We start from the raw sequence: 16,314 nt of genomic DNA, 5'->3' as shown, positions 1-16,314 counted from the left end.
CCAGTGCTGTATATAATTACCAGCAAGTGCCACCTGCATCTGGTGTTGACAGTGCCAGGGTTACCACCACTGTATATAATTACCAGCAAGTGCCACCTGCATCTGATGGCGACGGTGCCAGGGTTACCAGTGCTGTATATAATTACCAGCAAGTGCCACCTGCATCTGGTGTTGACAGTGCCAGGGTTACCACCACTGTATATAATTACCAGCAAGTGCCACCTGCATCTGATGGCGACGGTGCCAGGGTTACCAGTGCTGTATATAATTACCAGCAAGTGCCACCTGCATCTGGTGTTGACAGTGCCAGGGTTACCAGCACTCTCGTCTATATAATTACTAGCACAGTATATCCTGTGATTACCAGTACCGCCCTCCCCCCCCCTCCTTGTACCTGCTGCTGGTGGTGCCGGTGTTGCCAGCGCCGTGTTTCTTGCTCCTCATCCTCGGCTGGTTCTCCCTCTGCTGCGGACTCGGGCTGGGGGCGGACGGGCAGGCGGAAGCGTAGCCGTGCTCACATTCTGGGGAAAGAGGGGACGCGTTATTCAGGCTCCCTCACAGCACCCCCCCCCCCTCCCCCAATACCGTCGCGCGACACCTCTCCCTCCTCCTCCTCCCCCCCCCCCCCCCCTCCGCCCGTTATTCAGGAGCTGTTTGAATTTGGAAAAACGGTTTCGAGGGGAGGAAATTCTCCCAGCAAGTCTGAGGTAAAAAAAATATATATATATTTATTTATTTATTATATATATAATATCTCCACTTCTTGACAGGACGCCTGCTCTTCTCTGCCAAGGTTAATTGCAGTTTATTTATACAGAGAGACAACGCTTAACTCTTTCGACATAACGAGGCAATTATTTTTAAAAAGGGAAATAAAAAAGTCGCTTCACACCTTGACGTCAAATTATTTTGGGTTTTTTTTGTTACCGCCTCCGCGAGGTGAAGGAAAACAAAAATGCACTTAAAGTAATGTTAATGATTGAACCGACTGTCGTCCCCCCCAACAGTTCACGTTTTCCCGAGAGAGATCAGCAATCAACACAACATTAAACAAAAAAAACAACATATCAATCCCGATCGGGAGCAAAAAAAGGCATCATTCCGGCGAAAGCTTTGCATCGTTTACCTCGTTCCCTCCTTTCCAAATACTCAGCCGCTTCCAACAACCTCTGGATGTTCATCATCCGCACCCCTTCCATGGTTTGGGGGGGGCTCCCGCCCCCTTATTATCGTTGTTGTTAAAAACGTTTTCCAACGCTCCGCCAATGCTTTTTTTTTTTTTTTTTGCAAAAGAAAACAACGAATAGTAGAAGAATAATAAAATATGTCAGTGCTGCTCAAGATCGGACTTCAAAAAGTAAAAATATCATAGTAATGCCGATAAGCGTAAAAATTATCCTTGTTTTCGACGCTCTAAAAAAAATTTTCAACAACAAAACCAAATCGTCGAGGGTTTTGTTTTTTTTTTCCCCTTTCCCAAGTAATTATTTAATAAGCTTAGCTCTTGGAGGGTTGAGTGGAACGTTTCTAGTTCGAGAATTCAGGAAGGAGAAAAAAAAAAATGTTTCTTTAAAAAAAATAATGCTTAAAAATAGAAGTGATCGCAGAGAGCCGTGCAAGCTCCCTGTCAACTCGCCTCACACATACACTTTGTGTTTACCTCTAGCTGCAGCTCGGGGGGGGGGGGGGGGGGGGGAGGGAGGGAACTGTGTGGCCAATACTGCACAGCTCCATGGGAAGTGTAGTTTCCCTCCTTCCTTGCATTTAAAGGTGACCCCGATCGCCTTTATTTCTTTTCCATTCATTGTCCCCCCCCCCCCCCCGTTCAACTAAACGGTAAACTTCGCTTCTTGTTATTACTTTCACAACTTTTCCCTTCTCTTGTCACCCTCGTTCTTGGAAGGGGCAGAGCCTTGTATCGTCCTGATTCAGAGATTACAGGAGCCTTTCTTGGGCCTCGAGCCCCAACCCTGCTTTCCAAACTTGTCCTGTGGAGCCCACAGGTTTTTAAGATACCCACTATGAATATGCATTGCAACAATTTGAATGAATTGGAGACTTAGATATTGGTTTTATGCATAGTCATGGTGGATATCTTTATAACCTGACTGGCTAAGCAGTGGCTCTCAACCTAGTCAAGTTTTTAGGATATCCATGAAATAGATTTGCGTAATAAGGAGACAGTGCATGCAAATCTACCTCATGCATATTCATAGTGGATATCCTGAAAACCAGACTGTCAAGGTGTGCCTGGAGCGGTGACGTCCCTCCCCAACCCTCTTTTCCAACCTCTGCTCCTTCCTGACTCCCCCCCCCCCCCCCCGCTGCATGCATGCCCCTTCCCTTCCCCGTACGTCTTTAATTTTCCCGACATGAGCAGTATCATGAACTTCCTGCCCACGTCATGTCATGCTCTCCTGATGTCACTTCCTAGGCGCAGGAACCCGGAAGTGATGTCAGAGCCAACATCAATGCGGGCAGCAAGTTCATGATGCTGCTCGTGCCGGGACACACACCCGCAGCAGCAGGGGCAAGAGGAGAATGGGTGCCAGCATCCCCACCAAGACAGTGCCTGGGGCAGACTGCCCCCCTTACTACGCCTCTGGCCTGTAGAACTATGGGGTCCTTAGGACAGATTTGGGAAGCCCTGTTTTATATAGTGTGAGATATTATGTAGCCTTTTGCCTAGACCTGGTCCCAAGTCCACTCCTCAGAGGCAGTGGGATTGTAAAACAATAAGACAACAGACTAGTGTGACTTGGAAAACGGTATTTAAAAATAGGCTTATTACTACTACTGCTATTACCGTATATACTCGAATATAAACCAGGATTAAAATGGGGGTCCTGGTTTATATTTGGGTTAATACCCTCTCCCAGAATCTTTTTTTCAGGCCGCTGCCAGACTCTGCCCCCGCCTCCCTCTCTGCCCTAGCCTCATAGGTACCTCATCTGGCGATCCACGGTGAAGGTGTAGCGGGCAGCAGCGAACTTTCCAAGTTCCTGCCCTGCTGCTAACTAGCTCCCAGAGTTTCTTCATCCGCTGAGCAACACGAGTAGGAGCGCGATTTTGCGCTGCTGCTCGGTACTGAGAGGCATCCTTACTGGCTCCTGCGAATTCTCGTGAAAATTCACGGAGCCAGTAAGGATGCCTCTCAGTACCGAGCAGCAGCAGCGCAATATCACGCTCCTGCTCATGTCGCTCAGCGGATGAAGAAACTCCGGTAGCTGGTGAGGTGATTAAATTTGCAGGTGACACTAAACTGTTCATGAAACCTTCTACCCAATGTGCGGCAGCAGTCAAAAAAGCAAACAAAATGCTAAGAATTATTTAAAAAGGAATAGTTAACAAGACTAAGAATGTTATAATGCCTCTGAATCACTCCATGGTGGGACCTCATCTGGAGTAGTGCATTCAATTTTGGTCTCCTTTTCTCAAGAAAGATATAGCGCCACTAGAAAAGGTTCAAAGAAGAACTCCTCTCGTATAAGGCAAAAGTTTAGGGCTCTTCAGCTTGGAAAAGAGATGGCTGAGGAGAGATATGATTGAAGTCTACAAAATCCTGAGTGGAGTAGAATGGATACAAATGGATCAATTTTTCACTTTGTCAAAATTACAAAGACTAGGGGACACTCGATAAAGTTACAGGGAAATGTGTTTAAAACCAATAGGAGGAAATATTTTTTTCACTCAGAGAATAGTTAAGCTCTGGAATGCCTTGCCAGAGGTTGTGATAAGAGCGGATAACATAGACGGTTTTAAGAAGGATTTGGACAATTTGCTGGAGGAAAAGTCCATAGTCTGTTATTGAGAAAGACATAGTCTGTTATTGAGAAAGACATGGAGGAAGCCACTGCTTGCCTGGATTGGCCACCGTGAGAATGGGTTACTGGGCTTGATGGACCATTGGTCTGACCCAGTAAGGCTATTACATTCTTTTTGGCACTTATACCTGCTTTTACATTGTCTAACTCACAACGTATAAGTTTCATCCAGGAAGTCTTGTGAAACCTTCGATTATCCCTGTAGGATGACTAAGTCTAGGTCAGCTCACATCCCACCCTAACCACTCCTCCAGATAAGCAGCTTTTAGCTCTGGGCACACAGTAGCATTCAGAGGCCTAAAAAGTCCCTGGATACATCCACAAAGTCAGTTTGATTATCGACACTTGGACGACCTGTCTCTGCCTCCCCTCAAAAGAAATTCCTTCTTGTGCCGCCAACCATGTAGCCCTGAGCAGTTTGCTTAATCTCCCATTTAAAACAAATAGCTATTCTAAATATTCTCTATTTAGTGCCATACTGTAAGTTTTTAATTCTGGTTCTATTTGAGTGGCTAGCTGCATGCAATGAGTGTGTGATTTTATTTAAGGAATCATTAATATTACTAATGTTGCTTTTCTGGTGCCAACAATTAGGTCTATGCACATCCTGCAAATAAATTAATCAAAGTCCTAGAAATGAACTTAAGCAGTTCATTTTGTGTACAAAAGTATATACTTAGGCGCTCATAATCGAAACAGAAAAACATCCAAGTGCCGATAATAAAACCGGGTTTTGGACGTATTTAAAAATGACCTAGGCCTTCACAGTGCCGCTGAACAACTATAGCTAAACGGAGCATTTCAGGAAGAGTGTCAAAGGTGGGACGTGGACAGGCTTAGACTTAGTCGTACTACATGTATAACTGAAAGGTATACAGCACAGCATAGACGGAACTTGGATGTTGTGACTTAGACCATTTAAAACATGGTCTAAGTCACAAAAACCCACCTAAAGTCACCAGATAAGCACTGCAGACACAAACTACAGACCCCCACACACTACCCCAGTGATCACCGACCCCCCCAACCCCATAAAAATTGTAATCACACCTTTAAAATTCATCCTTCAGACCATCATCACCTGGCAGCCTGGTATAGGAAAGCCTAGTCGACCTGCACAGAGGCGGCTTAAGTCATCTTGGGGGTGGGTTAGGGACCCATGGAGAGGAGGACCCATGCCCATAAGCCACTGTAATTACTGCATTGCTGGTTTAAACATGTGCACTCCCCTAAAAAAACCCAAAGGAACACAACACAGGCCAACCAAAAGGAACACAAGGAAAGCCAGAAGGAATGCCACCGAGTGGTTAGGAGAGCAAAGAGGGAATATGAAGAGAGACTAGCGGGAGAGGCAAAAAATTTCAAATCATTCTTCAGGTACGTAAAGGGAAAGCAACCAGCGAGGGAGGAAGTGGGGCCTTTGGATGATGGGGATAGAAAGGGAGTAGTGAGGGAGGAAAAAGAAATAGCTGACAAGTTAAATGACTTCTTTACGTCGGTCTTCACGAGGGAGGACACATCCAACATTCCGGAACCAGAGGAAATAGAAAATGGAGATCAAGATAGCAAGCTGGTCCAATTAGAGGTGAGCCAGGAGGATGTCCTCAGGCAGATAGACAAGCTAAAGAGCGACAAGTCGCCAGGTCCGGACGGCATTCACCCAAGGGTGCTCAAGGAATTAAGGAATGAAATAGCAGAGACACTTCAGCAAATATGCAACCTATCCCTAAAAACTGGAGAGATCCCGGAGGACTGGAAAATAGCTAATGTCACGCCCATCTTCAAGAAGGGTTCGAGGGGCGACCCGGGAAACTATAGGCCGGTAAGCCTCACATCGGTCCCGGGAAAGATGATGGAGGCACTGATTAAGGACAGCATCTGTGACCATATCGAAAAAAATGGACAGCTAAGGTCGAGCCAGCATGGGTTCTGCAAGGGTAGGTCGTGCCTCACAAACTTGTTGTACTTCTTTGAGGGGGTAAATAACCAGGTGGACAAAGGAGAACCCATAGACATAATTTACCTAGACTTCCAGAAAGCCTTCGATAAGGTACCACATGAGCAGTTGCTCAGGAAGCTATGGAATCATGGGGTGCACGGGGAGGTCCACCGATGGATCAAAAACTGGCTGGCAGACAGGAAGCAGAGGGTTGGTGTAAAGGGCCATTACTCGGACTGGCAAGAGGTCACGAGCGGGGTTCCTCAAGGATCGGTGCTGGGACCGCTCCTGTTTAACATATTCATTGACGACCTGGAGGCGGGAACAAAATGCGAGGTCATCAAATTCGCAGATGACACCAAACTATTCAGCAAGGTTGAAACCACGGTTGACTGCGAGAATCTCCAAAGAGATCTTACGACATTGGAAGAATGGGCGAAAAAGTGGCAAATGAGCTTCAATGTAGGGAAATGCAAGGTCATGCATATAGGGAGAAGGAACCCGATGTTCACTTACAAAATGGGGGGATCAATGCTAGGGGTCAGTAATCTGGAAAGAGACTTGGGAGTGATGGTAGACACGACATTGAAGGCGTCGGCACAATGCGCCACAGCCTCGAGGAAAGCAAACCAAATGTTAGGTATCATTAAGAAGGGTATCTCGACCAGAACGAAGGAAGTCATCCTGCCACTGTACCGGGCTATGGTGCGCCCGCATCTGGAATACTGTGTACAGTACTGGTCGCCGTACCTCAAAAAGGACATGGCAATGCTTGAGGGAGTCCAGAGAAGAGCAACTAAACTGATTAAGGGTATGGAAAACCTTACATACACTGACAGACTGAAGAAGCTGGGGCTGTTCTCCCTGGAAAAGCGGAGACTCAGAGGAGATATGATAGAGACCTTCAAGATCCTGAGGGGCATCGAAAAGGTTGACAAAGGCAGATTTTTCAATTTGAAAGAAACCACAAGAACAAGGGGACACTCGATGAAATTGAAGGGGGACAGGTTTAAAACAAACGCAAGGAAGTTCTTTTTCACACAGAGGGTGGTGGACACATGGAACACCCTTCCAGAGGCCGTGATAAGAAATAGCACAGTACAGGGTTTCAAAGATGACCTGGATAGGTTCCTGGAAGACAAAGGGATTGAGGGGTACAGATAAGAGCAGTGGAAGGTTTAGAGATAAGTGTAGAGGTAGGCATAAAATTAGTCAGGGACCGCTGACCAGGCAATATGCCTGATGGGCCGCCGCGTGAGCGGACCGCTGGGCTGGATGGACCTCTGGTCTGCCCCGGCGGAGGCGACTACTTATGTACTTATGTACTTATGTACTGTCCTATAAGTGGCTTCTGCAGCCATAAGGGCTTTTGGGGTGGTAGATAGGTGGGTCTAGGGGATTTTGGAGGTGGGTTAGGTGGCTTACCATTATCTATAAGGGAGCTGTAGTGAGATGAAGACATGGCACCCTTTTTGTGAAGTTCACAGCAGTGCCCTGTAAGGTAGCCCACTATTTAAATGCCATGTCTGGTTGTCCAGTCCATCACTTTGTAGACCCCTCCCATGTCCAAAAGGTCTGTTTCTAGGCGTTTTTGCCTTGGAAGAAAAGTTGGATGAAAATGTGGTATAAAGAAGGACGATTTAGCAGCTTGGATGATCAGATCGGCAGGACATATAGTTAGACGATTTTCGAAATAGAAAATAATTTGGACGTATTTTTTTGAAAATGTGTTCTAAGCTGTTTTTTTTACTTTGGACAACTTGCGACTTGGACGAAAACGGACTTAGATGTCCCTTTCGATTAGGTCCCTCTTAATTTTTGTTTGTTTTTTTCATAACTCTTTATTGAAATTTTCAAATATAACAATTACAGCAAACAAAATATCCACAAGCTCAAAACACTCAACAGCATAGAACAAAAATAATAATAATAATAATAATTTATTTCTTATATACTGCCAAAGCCATAGAAGTTCGAGGCGGTTTATAATAAAGAAGGCTGGACAAACAGCGAAAATTGGTACAATCAACGAAAGAAGATACAATTGAGAGGGCTAGACAATCAGCGCATATAACATAATATAAGAAGGACTAGACAGTCAGCGGATATTGGTACAGTCAGCGAATGGCGATGCAATTAAAGGGAAACAGGATGCAGGTACAATATAATAATACAGCAAATATCACATTTCACAGAAGCAAACTAAAACAAATTAAGACCCCCCCTCCCCCTCCAACCCCAGGGTGGTCCTCCCCAGCGCAATATACCATATCCAGCAAAAGAAGCAAGAAAAAAAAAAGGACAAAAAAAATTATACATTCACAATACAACTGAGGGAGAACAAGTATCTTTTTCCAAGCAATGTAAGGGTCCCAAACCTTAGAAAAAGTCATCAGGTTGTTGGATTTCAAGGCTGTCAATTTAGTCATCAAAAATATATAGTCTAGTTTACAACAAACAGCTGCCAAAGCTGGCAGTGAAGGCTTCCTTCATTCCCGAGCCAACACTAACCGAGCAGATTCAAAAATATAAGTGGCTAATTTATGGAGTCGAGAGCGAATCACCATTGGACAGACACTCAACAAACTGTTCCACCTGTTCCGGATACTGCAAGTTTCAAGTTTATTTAAAATTTCTTATACCGCCCAATCAGTCTTCTAGGCAGTGTACAAATTTGTAAAAACAAAGGACAGACTTTAAATAAAATAAAAGTTTGAAGTGACACTACGTCACCAAACTCTAACTATAAAAACTTTTAAAAACACAGACAAACAAGAACATAAGGTAAAAGGCAAGAACTACATAAGGCAAAGTAAAAGAAAACAATTAAGGAAAAAACAAGAGGGAGGGCTGCTCTAAGCTCAGTAGCCCAGTAACAGTGTTAACCAAATCAAGATCGCCAAAAGGGAACCACCTTCGGGCAAGTCCACCAAATATGGTACATGTCTCCTTGAGCACCACAAAGGCGCCAACAATCCCCATCCCCTCTGCGAAACCAGTTCTTCAAACAAACAGAGGTGCAGTACCAACAGAACAATATTTTATACCCATTTTCATTTTAATGGCTAGCTATGGAAACCTTAAGTAAATAGGAAATAATATTGCGCCATTGTTTAGATGTAAATGTTAAATGAAGATCCCTCTCACAATGCTCTCAATAAACAGAAACCGGGTCAAAAAAGCTCAATAAAGCCAAATATAATCTATAAATCGCTCCCCGACCTCCCTCTTGACCCAATGCCTGCTCCAAATTAGTCTCTGAAAGATGCTTTTTCGGCTGCCAGTGTTTACACTGAGCGGATGATTTCAGTCTATTGTCAACAATGATATCTAGATCAGTGTTCTTCAACCACCGGTCCATGGACCAGTGTCGGTCCACAGAAATTTCCTGCCGGTCCACAGGGCCAGCACGTACATCAGGCCCAAAACAGTGCCGGTCCACGGTGCGATCGATGCGGCATTATCTTTGAGCCAGCTCCCTCTTCCTAACTGATTCAGTGCACAAAGCCACGGGCAGTGGCTCCTATGGGCATCCGGCGTCTGAACCGGAAGCCTTCTCTCTGACTTTGCAACGTCAGAGGGAAGGCTTCCCGATGAGGCACGAGACGTGCAAGGCGCAATTAGTACTATTATGGGGGCGGGGTCTGGGGTGGAGATTGGGTAGAGATGGGCAGGGTCTGGCCCATGACTTAGCCCAGTGTTCTTCAACTACCGGCCCACGGACCGATGTCGGTCCACAGAATAATTATTTTATTTCTGCCGGTCCATAGGTGTAAAAAGGTTGAAAACACTGATCTAGATCCTTTTCCTGGGTGGTAATGCCTAATGTGTATCCTAGCAATGTGTAGCCATAATTTGGGTTATCCTTTTCTCTATTTGTATCACTTTGCACTTGTTCACATGAATAGGGCTTATCCTTTGGTAAAAGTGATATAGCATTGTTTCTAGATCCAATACCCAGGGATAGGTATTGAGATACAGGCTCATCCATCTTACTCTAGGACACACAAGAAATCACTGAGTACAGGGAAGCAAGTGTTAATCCCAATGATAGAAACTTGAGATTTGAACTCTGGGTTCCCTGTACTCCAAATGATCTATGGAATGCGCATAGAAAAGGGTTCTACATTGTTGCCAATACACTAAAATCCCTTTGCTCTCTGTACAGCAACAGCCAAAAAAGTAAATAGGTTAGGAATTATTAGGAAAGGAGTGAAAAATAGATATTATAATGCCTCTGTATTGTTCAATGGTGTGACTTTACTTTGAATGCTATGTATAATTCTTATTGTCACAATATCAAAGAGAAATAGAGGAATTAGGAAAGGTATAAAGAAGGGTGACAGAAGATGACCAAAAATAATAAAGGAAATGAAACCACTCTCCTATGAAGAAAATCTAAAGTTTCCAAGTTTATTACAACTTTGATATACCGCCCATCAAGTTCTCTGAGTGGTATACAGTTACAAAAGGACATGAAGTCATAAGCGTAACAGAGATAGAAGAAAAAGAAATTAATAGAAGAGAGGACAAAGGACAGATCCCTTCCTACCTTCAATTCAGGAAATCACTAAAGACACATCTATTCTCACTGTAATCCAAGGTATGAATTCTACATTAACTGATCTTTGGTGTTATTGTTATGAATCCTTATTAATCTTATGTAAGCTGCAATGATTCCTTGCTGATAACTGCGGGGTATAAAAAAAGAATAAGATATAGTATAATTAAGATGAAGGAGAAAAAGGGCAGAACTACAATGTATGACAGGAAAGAGTGATGGGGAAAATATGGGAAAGAGTGACTTGGGGTAGATATAGGCATTCTTTGTTACAGGCCAAGAGGCAGTTATTATGTGAAAAATTTTTAGCATCTCTGTATTAGAAGGTGGATGTATGTTGTATGCATCTTGGAATAAGAAAGGTTTAAGAGTGGATTTGAATTTGGTTAAATAAGTTTCATGGAGGAGGAATTCTGGGACAGCATTCAATAAAGTAGGTGCAGTTACAGAGAATATTGTAGTATCGTATGTGATTTTGGCATACAGTCGGTATGACTAAAAGATTCTATTGACTAGAGCAAAGTGTTCGAGTTGGGGCGTAAGGTATGAGTAGTCTGTTAATAAATGCCGGAGTATGTTCTTGTCTAATTTTGAAGGTAAGAAGCAAAATTCTTTATGTCCCCTGGTGTGCAATTGGTAGCCAGTGGGCAGATTTTAATAGAGGAGTGACGTGGTCATATTTTTTGGCTCTTGAAATGATTTTCATTGCATTATTCGTAGCTTGCGAAGATCTTTCTATTGGATTCCCTGGTACAAAGAATTGCAATAGTCTAAATGGGTAGTGATAAAGGAATGAGTGATAAAGGGATAATGGTTCTAGTAGTGAGAGATGGGACTGTATCATCCGTAATTTGTAAAAACATTTTTGAATAACTGACCCTATTTGTTGTTGGAAGTTTAACTTGTTAACAAAATAACCCCAAGTATTTTGATCGCCAAAACTATAGGAAGTAGGGTGTTCATGAAATGTACAGGGATGACAAGTTCCTTATTTTCATTACCTGAAAATAGAAGTACTTTTGATTTATTGACATTTAAGAACAATCTGTTGTCTTGAAGCAGTGAAGTGATCGATGCTAAATTCTGATTGATGCCTTGTACGTCAAGAGAATTCTGCGGGTTTAGTGGGTACAAGAGTTGTATTTCATCAGCATATGTGAAAATTGTGAAACATTTGGACTGGGCTAATGATAGTGATGGTGTTAGAAAAAGATTGAATGGAATGGAGGCCAAGATAGATCCCTGAGGAATGCCAGGGGAAATGTGAAAGTGTTTGATGTAGAATCTTGTAACTTTGCTTGATATGAATGCTGGGAGAAGTAGGAACTAAACCAGTCAAGAGCTATTCCGATGACACCAGTGAGACGGAAGCCTATGGAGTAAAAATGAGTGATCAATTGTGTCAAAAGCTGCTATAAGATCAAGAGAAATAAACAATACTGATATACAGTGATCTAGGTCTATAAGATGGATGTTGTAAGGCCTACTAATGATAATTCGGCAGAGTGATTGTTTCTGAATCTGGTTTGATTTGGATGGAGTGCATTTGTATGTTCTATGAAATCAGACAAGTGGGTAAAGACTATCTTCTCTGCAAGTTTTCCTAAAAAAATAGATTAACGATAGGTTAGGGCTTTTCGTCTCAGAGGGGAGATATGGTAGAAACAGAGAAAAATGAAGGCTGTTCCACGCATTCACTACCTTTTCTATGAAAGTATTTTCTGAGGTTACTTCTGAGTCTATCCCCTTTTACCTTCATTTTATGCCCCCTCATTTTAGCACTTCCTTTCAACTGAGACTCATCTCTGTAACATATTTAAACATCTCTATCATATCTCCCTTCTCCCACTTTTCCTCCAACATATACATATTGAAATCTTGAAGTCTGTCCCTATATGCTTTATGACAAAGACCACCGACCATTTAAGTAGCCATCCTCTGGACTGTTTCCATCCCGTTTATATCTTTTTGAAGGTGCAGTCTCTAGAATTGTACAGGATATTCTAATTGAGATCTATAAAATCATGAGTGGGGAAGGTTAAGTGTGAAAATACTAAGTATTATATTTAAAACAAATCTGAGTTTTTCATTCAGGGGGAAATTCTAGAAATGGCACTTAAAAAACAGCAAAACACAGTGAGGTTGAAGTGCCTACTGGAATCACACCTACGTAGGCGCTTTAGGCCATCAAATACCAATTCACACAAATGCGATTCACACAAAGATAGGCGCCAGAAATGTAGGCCCAGAAAACCCTTTCCTGTAGGTGCGATTCTGAAATCGGTTCCAATGCGTGATTGACATGCGATTTGTGGTCTCTTTTAAGTAGTTAGCTTAGCTGGATTTTTAAAAAATGGTTGGATAAGTTGCTGGAGGAAAAGTCCATAAACAATTACTAAGGTAGATTTGAGGATAAGCAGCATGCTGTCTTACTACTTTTTGGGATACTGCCAGGTACTTGTGACCTGGATTAGCCACTGTTGGGAACAGAATATTGAGCTTGGTGGACCTATGGTTTGACCCAGTACGCTAATTCCAATGTTCTTACCTATTCATTGTTTATTTCACTTACTAATAGTTAATTCCATTAAGGCACGCTATTTACCACAGTGCTAATATATAATGATAGCTACAATGTTTAATTTATCCAACTTTACTGTGTCTAGTTTATATGATGCTTTATACATGATAATTAATAATGAAAGATTAAGTTCTTACCTGGATAATCTTCTTTCTGTTAATACACATAGGAGTCTGTACATTAGGTAATTATCCCCTGATCATGAGTTGTTGTAGAAAGATGTCAATCATCTCCTTCCCCACTGGAGTGCATTGCCCTCTCCAGCTTGTATCAAAAGCAGTCGATCACCACTACAACAGAAGTAGGAGCACAGAGAACTTCCCCGATAATACAGTACATTTTTGTTCTGCTCTGTAACATATTAAAAGAATAATAGTTAACATAAACTTGTAATGTAGGTATACCGAACAAGCCCCCTTGCTGTATGAAACTAACAGTAACATATGGAGCTCAGAGACTCAACAAAAACATTACTTTATTTGTAGTTAATGATTACAATTTCTTATCCCAGGACAAGCAGGCAGCATATTCCCACACATGGGTGACGTCACCAACGGAGCTCCGCAGCGGACAGCTTCGAAAGCAAACTTGCTTGAAGATCTCGATCTTTCGAGTACTGTACCGTGCATGCGCACGTGCCTTCCCGCCCAAACTAGGGGGCGCATCTCCTGAGAGGATCCTCAGTTCGTTATTTTCCGCGGAGACAAGAAGACACGTTTTCTTCAGCTCTGCAGCGATATTGCCTTCTCTTCACCGCGGCTGTTTCTTTGTTTTATAAAAGTTCGGTCGCTGTGTTTCTTCATTCTTCATTTCTTCTATATTAAAAAAAAAAAAAAGAATTTTTCTTTTTTTTTGTTTCGTTTAGTCCGGCCAGTGAGCCTTGGGCCTAGGCCCAATAGCTCTTTCCGTTTGACACGGACTTTATTTTTTCTATGTCCCGGCCTCTCACCGGGTTCAAACGTTGTCGTCAGTGTAATCGAGTGATTTCAGTCACCGATCCTCACTGTCGCTGTCTACAGTGTTTGGGTTCGACCCATTCACCTGAAAATTGTCATCATGTTTTACTCTTACTCCTCGGGCCTTTCGACGTCGGTGTGCCCAATTTCAACAACTCTTCGGAGACATGGAACAACCCTCGGATACGACCTCGACCTCGGCGGCAGCCCCGGTCTCGAAGGCTTCGACTCCGACATCGATTACTTCTACGGTCTCGAAGGCCTCGACCTTGGCTCCGGCTGGAGCTTCGGTCTCGAAGGCCTCGACCATGACACCTATGGCTTCGGTACCCTCGAAGGTTTCGACAGTGACCTCGGTGAAACCGTCCTTAGGGGGTAAGTCTCCTGGATCTCTTTCAGGTGCCGTGCCTAAGAAGCCACCAGAGTCCTCCTTGCGCCCATCTTCCAAGCGTGCCTCCAAGATAAGGGAATACTCACCTTCGAGGTCGCCCTCTTCGGAGTGTACTGCTGCACCCACGAGATCAGAAGCTTCTGTCTCGGTGCCGATGCTGGAGGACATGCTCAAGTCCATCTTGACCACGCAGATTTCCTCCTTAGTGACTCAGATGGTCCTGTCCTCAACCTTGCCTCGGGTAGATCAGCCTGTGACCCAGCCGGAGCTTCCAGTGCCTCGAGGCCGATCCCGGACACCGAAGAGAATATCTTCCAGTGATTCTTCACCAGAATTGCCTCCTCAGAAGCATCGACCGAAGCATTTGAGGCACCTTGCTTCCAAGCATCAACGGGAGTCCTCCACTTTGGATACCGAGACTTCTCTGCCTCGTTCTTCTACATCGAAGCATGGGTCTTGACACCACCGAGCATCAACCTGAAGTCCTTCTAGATCGAAGACTCAACCCTCGAAGACAACTCGTCGAGACACTTCTCCTCAAACTTCGACTCATTCGATACCACGTACCCCGGGTACTTCTCCATCCCGGAGCCTAAAGAGAAAACATTCTCTCACTCCACCACACAGTGCAGCTTCTTCTGTAACTATGCATCTAGAGTCAGACCCAGTCTCTCCATATTCTAGAGAGGCTTCTCCTTCTTACTCAGCACTTCCTAAGTCCCGAAGTTTGTCTCCTGATGAAGCATCTGATTCAAAATCCGTTTCATTTGCAAAATTTGTGTTTGATATGGGGCAAGCTCTCAAACTGGATCTCCATTCTGATTCTAAATATACTCCAGAATATTTAGCAGATATGGAACTTCCTCATCCACCTAAAGAGTCTTTAAGATTGCCTATGACTCCAATTCTGAAACAAACTTTTATTCGTAATATGGAGACTCCTTATTCCATCATTGCCATTCCATCAAAGTTGGAATCCCGTTATCGCACGGTTCCCTGTAAAGGATTTGAAAAATCACAACTTTCTCATCAATTCTTGGTCGTAGAATCATCTTTAAAGAAAGCTCATCCTTCCAAAATCTACGCTGCTGTTCCTCCAGTCAGAGAGGGTCTTACCATGGATAAGTTTGGTCGCCGCCTATACCAAAACTCCATGATGGCAAATAGAATTCTTAACTACAACTAAATTTTCACATCTTACTTCAACCATTTTCTCAAAATGTTACCATCTTTTTACCCGGATATTTCCACGGCTCGTCTTTCAGAATTCAAACTCATCCTCAAGACTCTTTCTCAGTTGAGACTCTTCATGTTACAAGCCTCTTACGATGCTTTTGAATTATCTTCCCGAGTCTCTGCTTTTGCTGTGGCCATGCGTCGTCTGGCATGGCTACGTATTGTAGATATGGATCCCAATCTTCAGGATCGTTTAGCGAATCTGCCTTGTCAAGGGAATGAATTATTCGATGACTCTATTGAAGCAGCCACTAAGCGTCTCTCAGAACATGAACGCTCTTTTGCTTCTCTCATTCGACCTAAACCTAAATCTACACCAGCTAGAGGTTTTAAACAGACTCCACGTCATTACCCTCAGAAAACGACTCCTGCTTTTTCGAGGCCTCCACCTCGTCATCCTCAACAACAACGTCAGCAAAAGCTCAAACTCCTGCTGTCACCAAACCAGCTCAGTCCTTTTGACAGTCTCAGCCTGAGCATTCAAATTTCTCTGTTTCCCAACTCTTTCCTTCCCATAGGGGGTCGTCTTTCCACTTTTTATCACCAGTGGGAGCTCATCACCTCAGATCTCTGGGTGCTTACCATCCTATGAGAGGGATACTCTATTCGATTCCTTCAGGTGCCTCCAGATCGCCCTCCAAGAGAGTGTCCATCCAATCAGTCGCATCTTCCCCTTCTTCTTCAAGAAGCTCGAGCTCTCCTTCGCCTTCGAGCTGTGGAGGAGATTCCTCTTGCCCAACGGAACTTGGGATTCTACTCCCGCTATTTCCTAGTTCCCAAGAAGACGGGGGATTTGCGACCTATTCTGGATCTCAGAGCTCTCAAC

The 16,314-nt window shown here is 43.7% G+C and overlaps 1 protein-coding gene across 2 annotated transcripts in view; it reads right to left on the bottom strand.

The window, feature by feature from the left end:
* The window catches only part of MXI1 (MAX interactor 1, dimerization protein), a 127,088-nt gene that overhangs the window by 68,831 nt on the left and 41,943 nt on the right, over positions 1-16,314 (bottom strand). The window contains exons 1-2 of one of the 2 annotated variants that reach the window (XM_033942125.1): positions 1,127-1,661; positions 395-521 (exon numbers count right to left, since the gene is read on the bottom strand). In XM_033942125.1, coding sequence (XP_033798016.1) covers positions 395-521; positions 1,127-1,199 — 200 coding nt within the window. In that variant the 5' untranslated portion in view covers positions 1,200-1,661. Of the gene's footprint in view, positions 1-394; positions 522-1,126; positions 1,662-16,314 lie in introns of those variants that run through there. The other variant, XM_033942124.1, reaches the window with a different exon arrangement.

This window comes from Geotrypetes seraphini, chromosome 4, assembly GCF_902459505.1.
Source record: "Geotrypetes seraphini chromosome 4, aGeoSer1.1, whole genome shotgun sequence".
Lineage (NCBI taxonomy): Eukaryota > Metazoa > Chordata > Amphibia > Gymnophiona > Dermophiidae > Geotrypetes > Geotrypetes seraphini.
The sequence above is the reverse complement of the archived record's forward strand: the minus strand, read 5'-3'. Positions and strand labels throughout refer to the sequence as shown.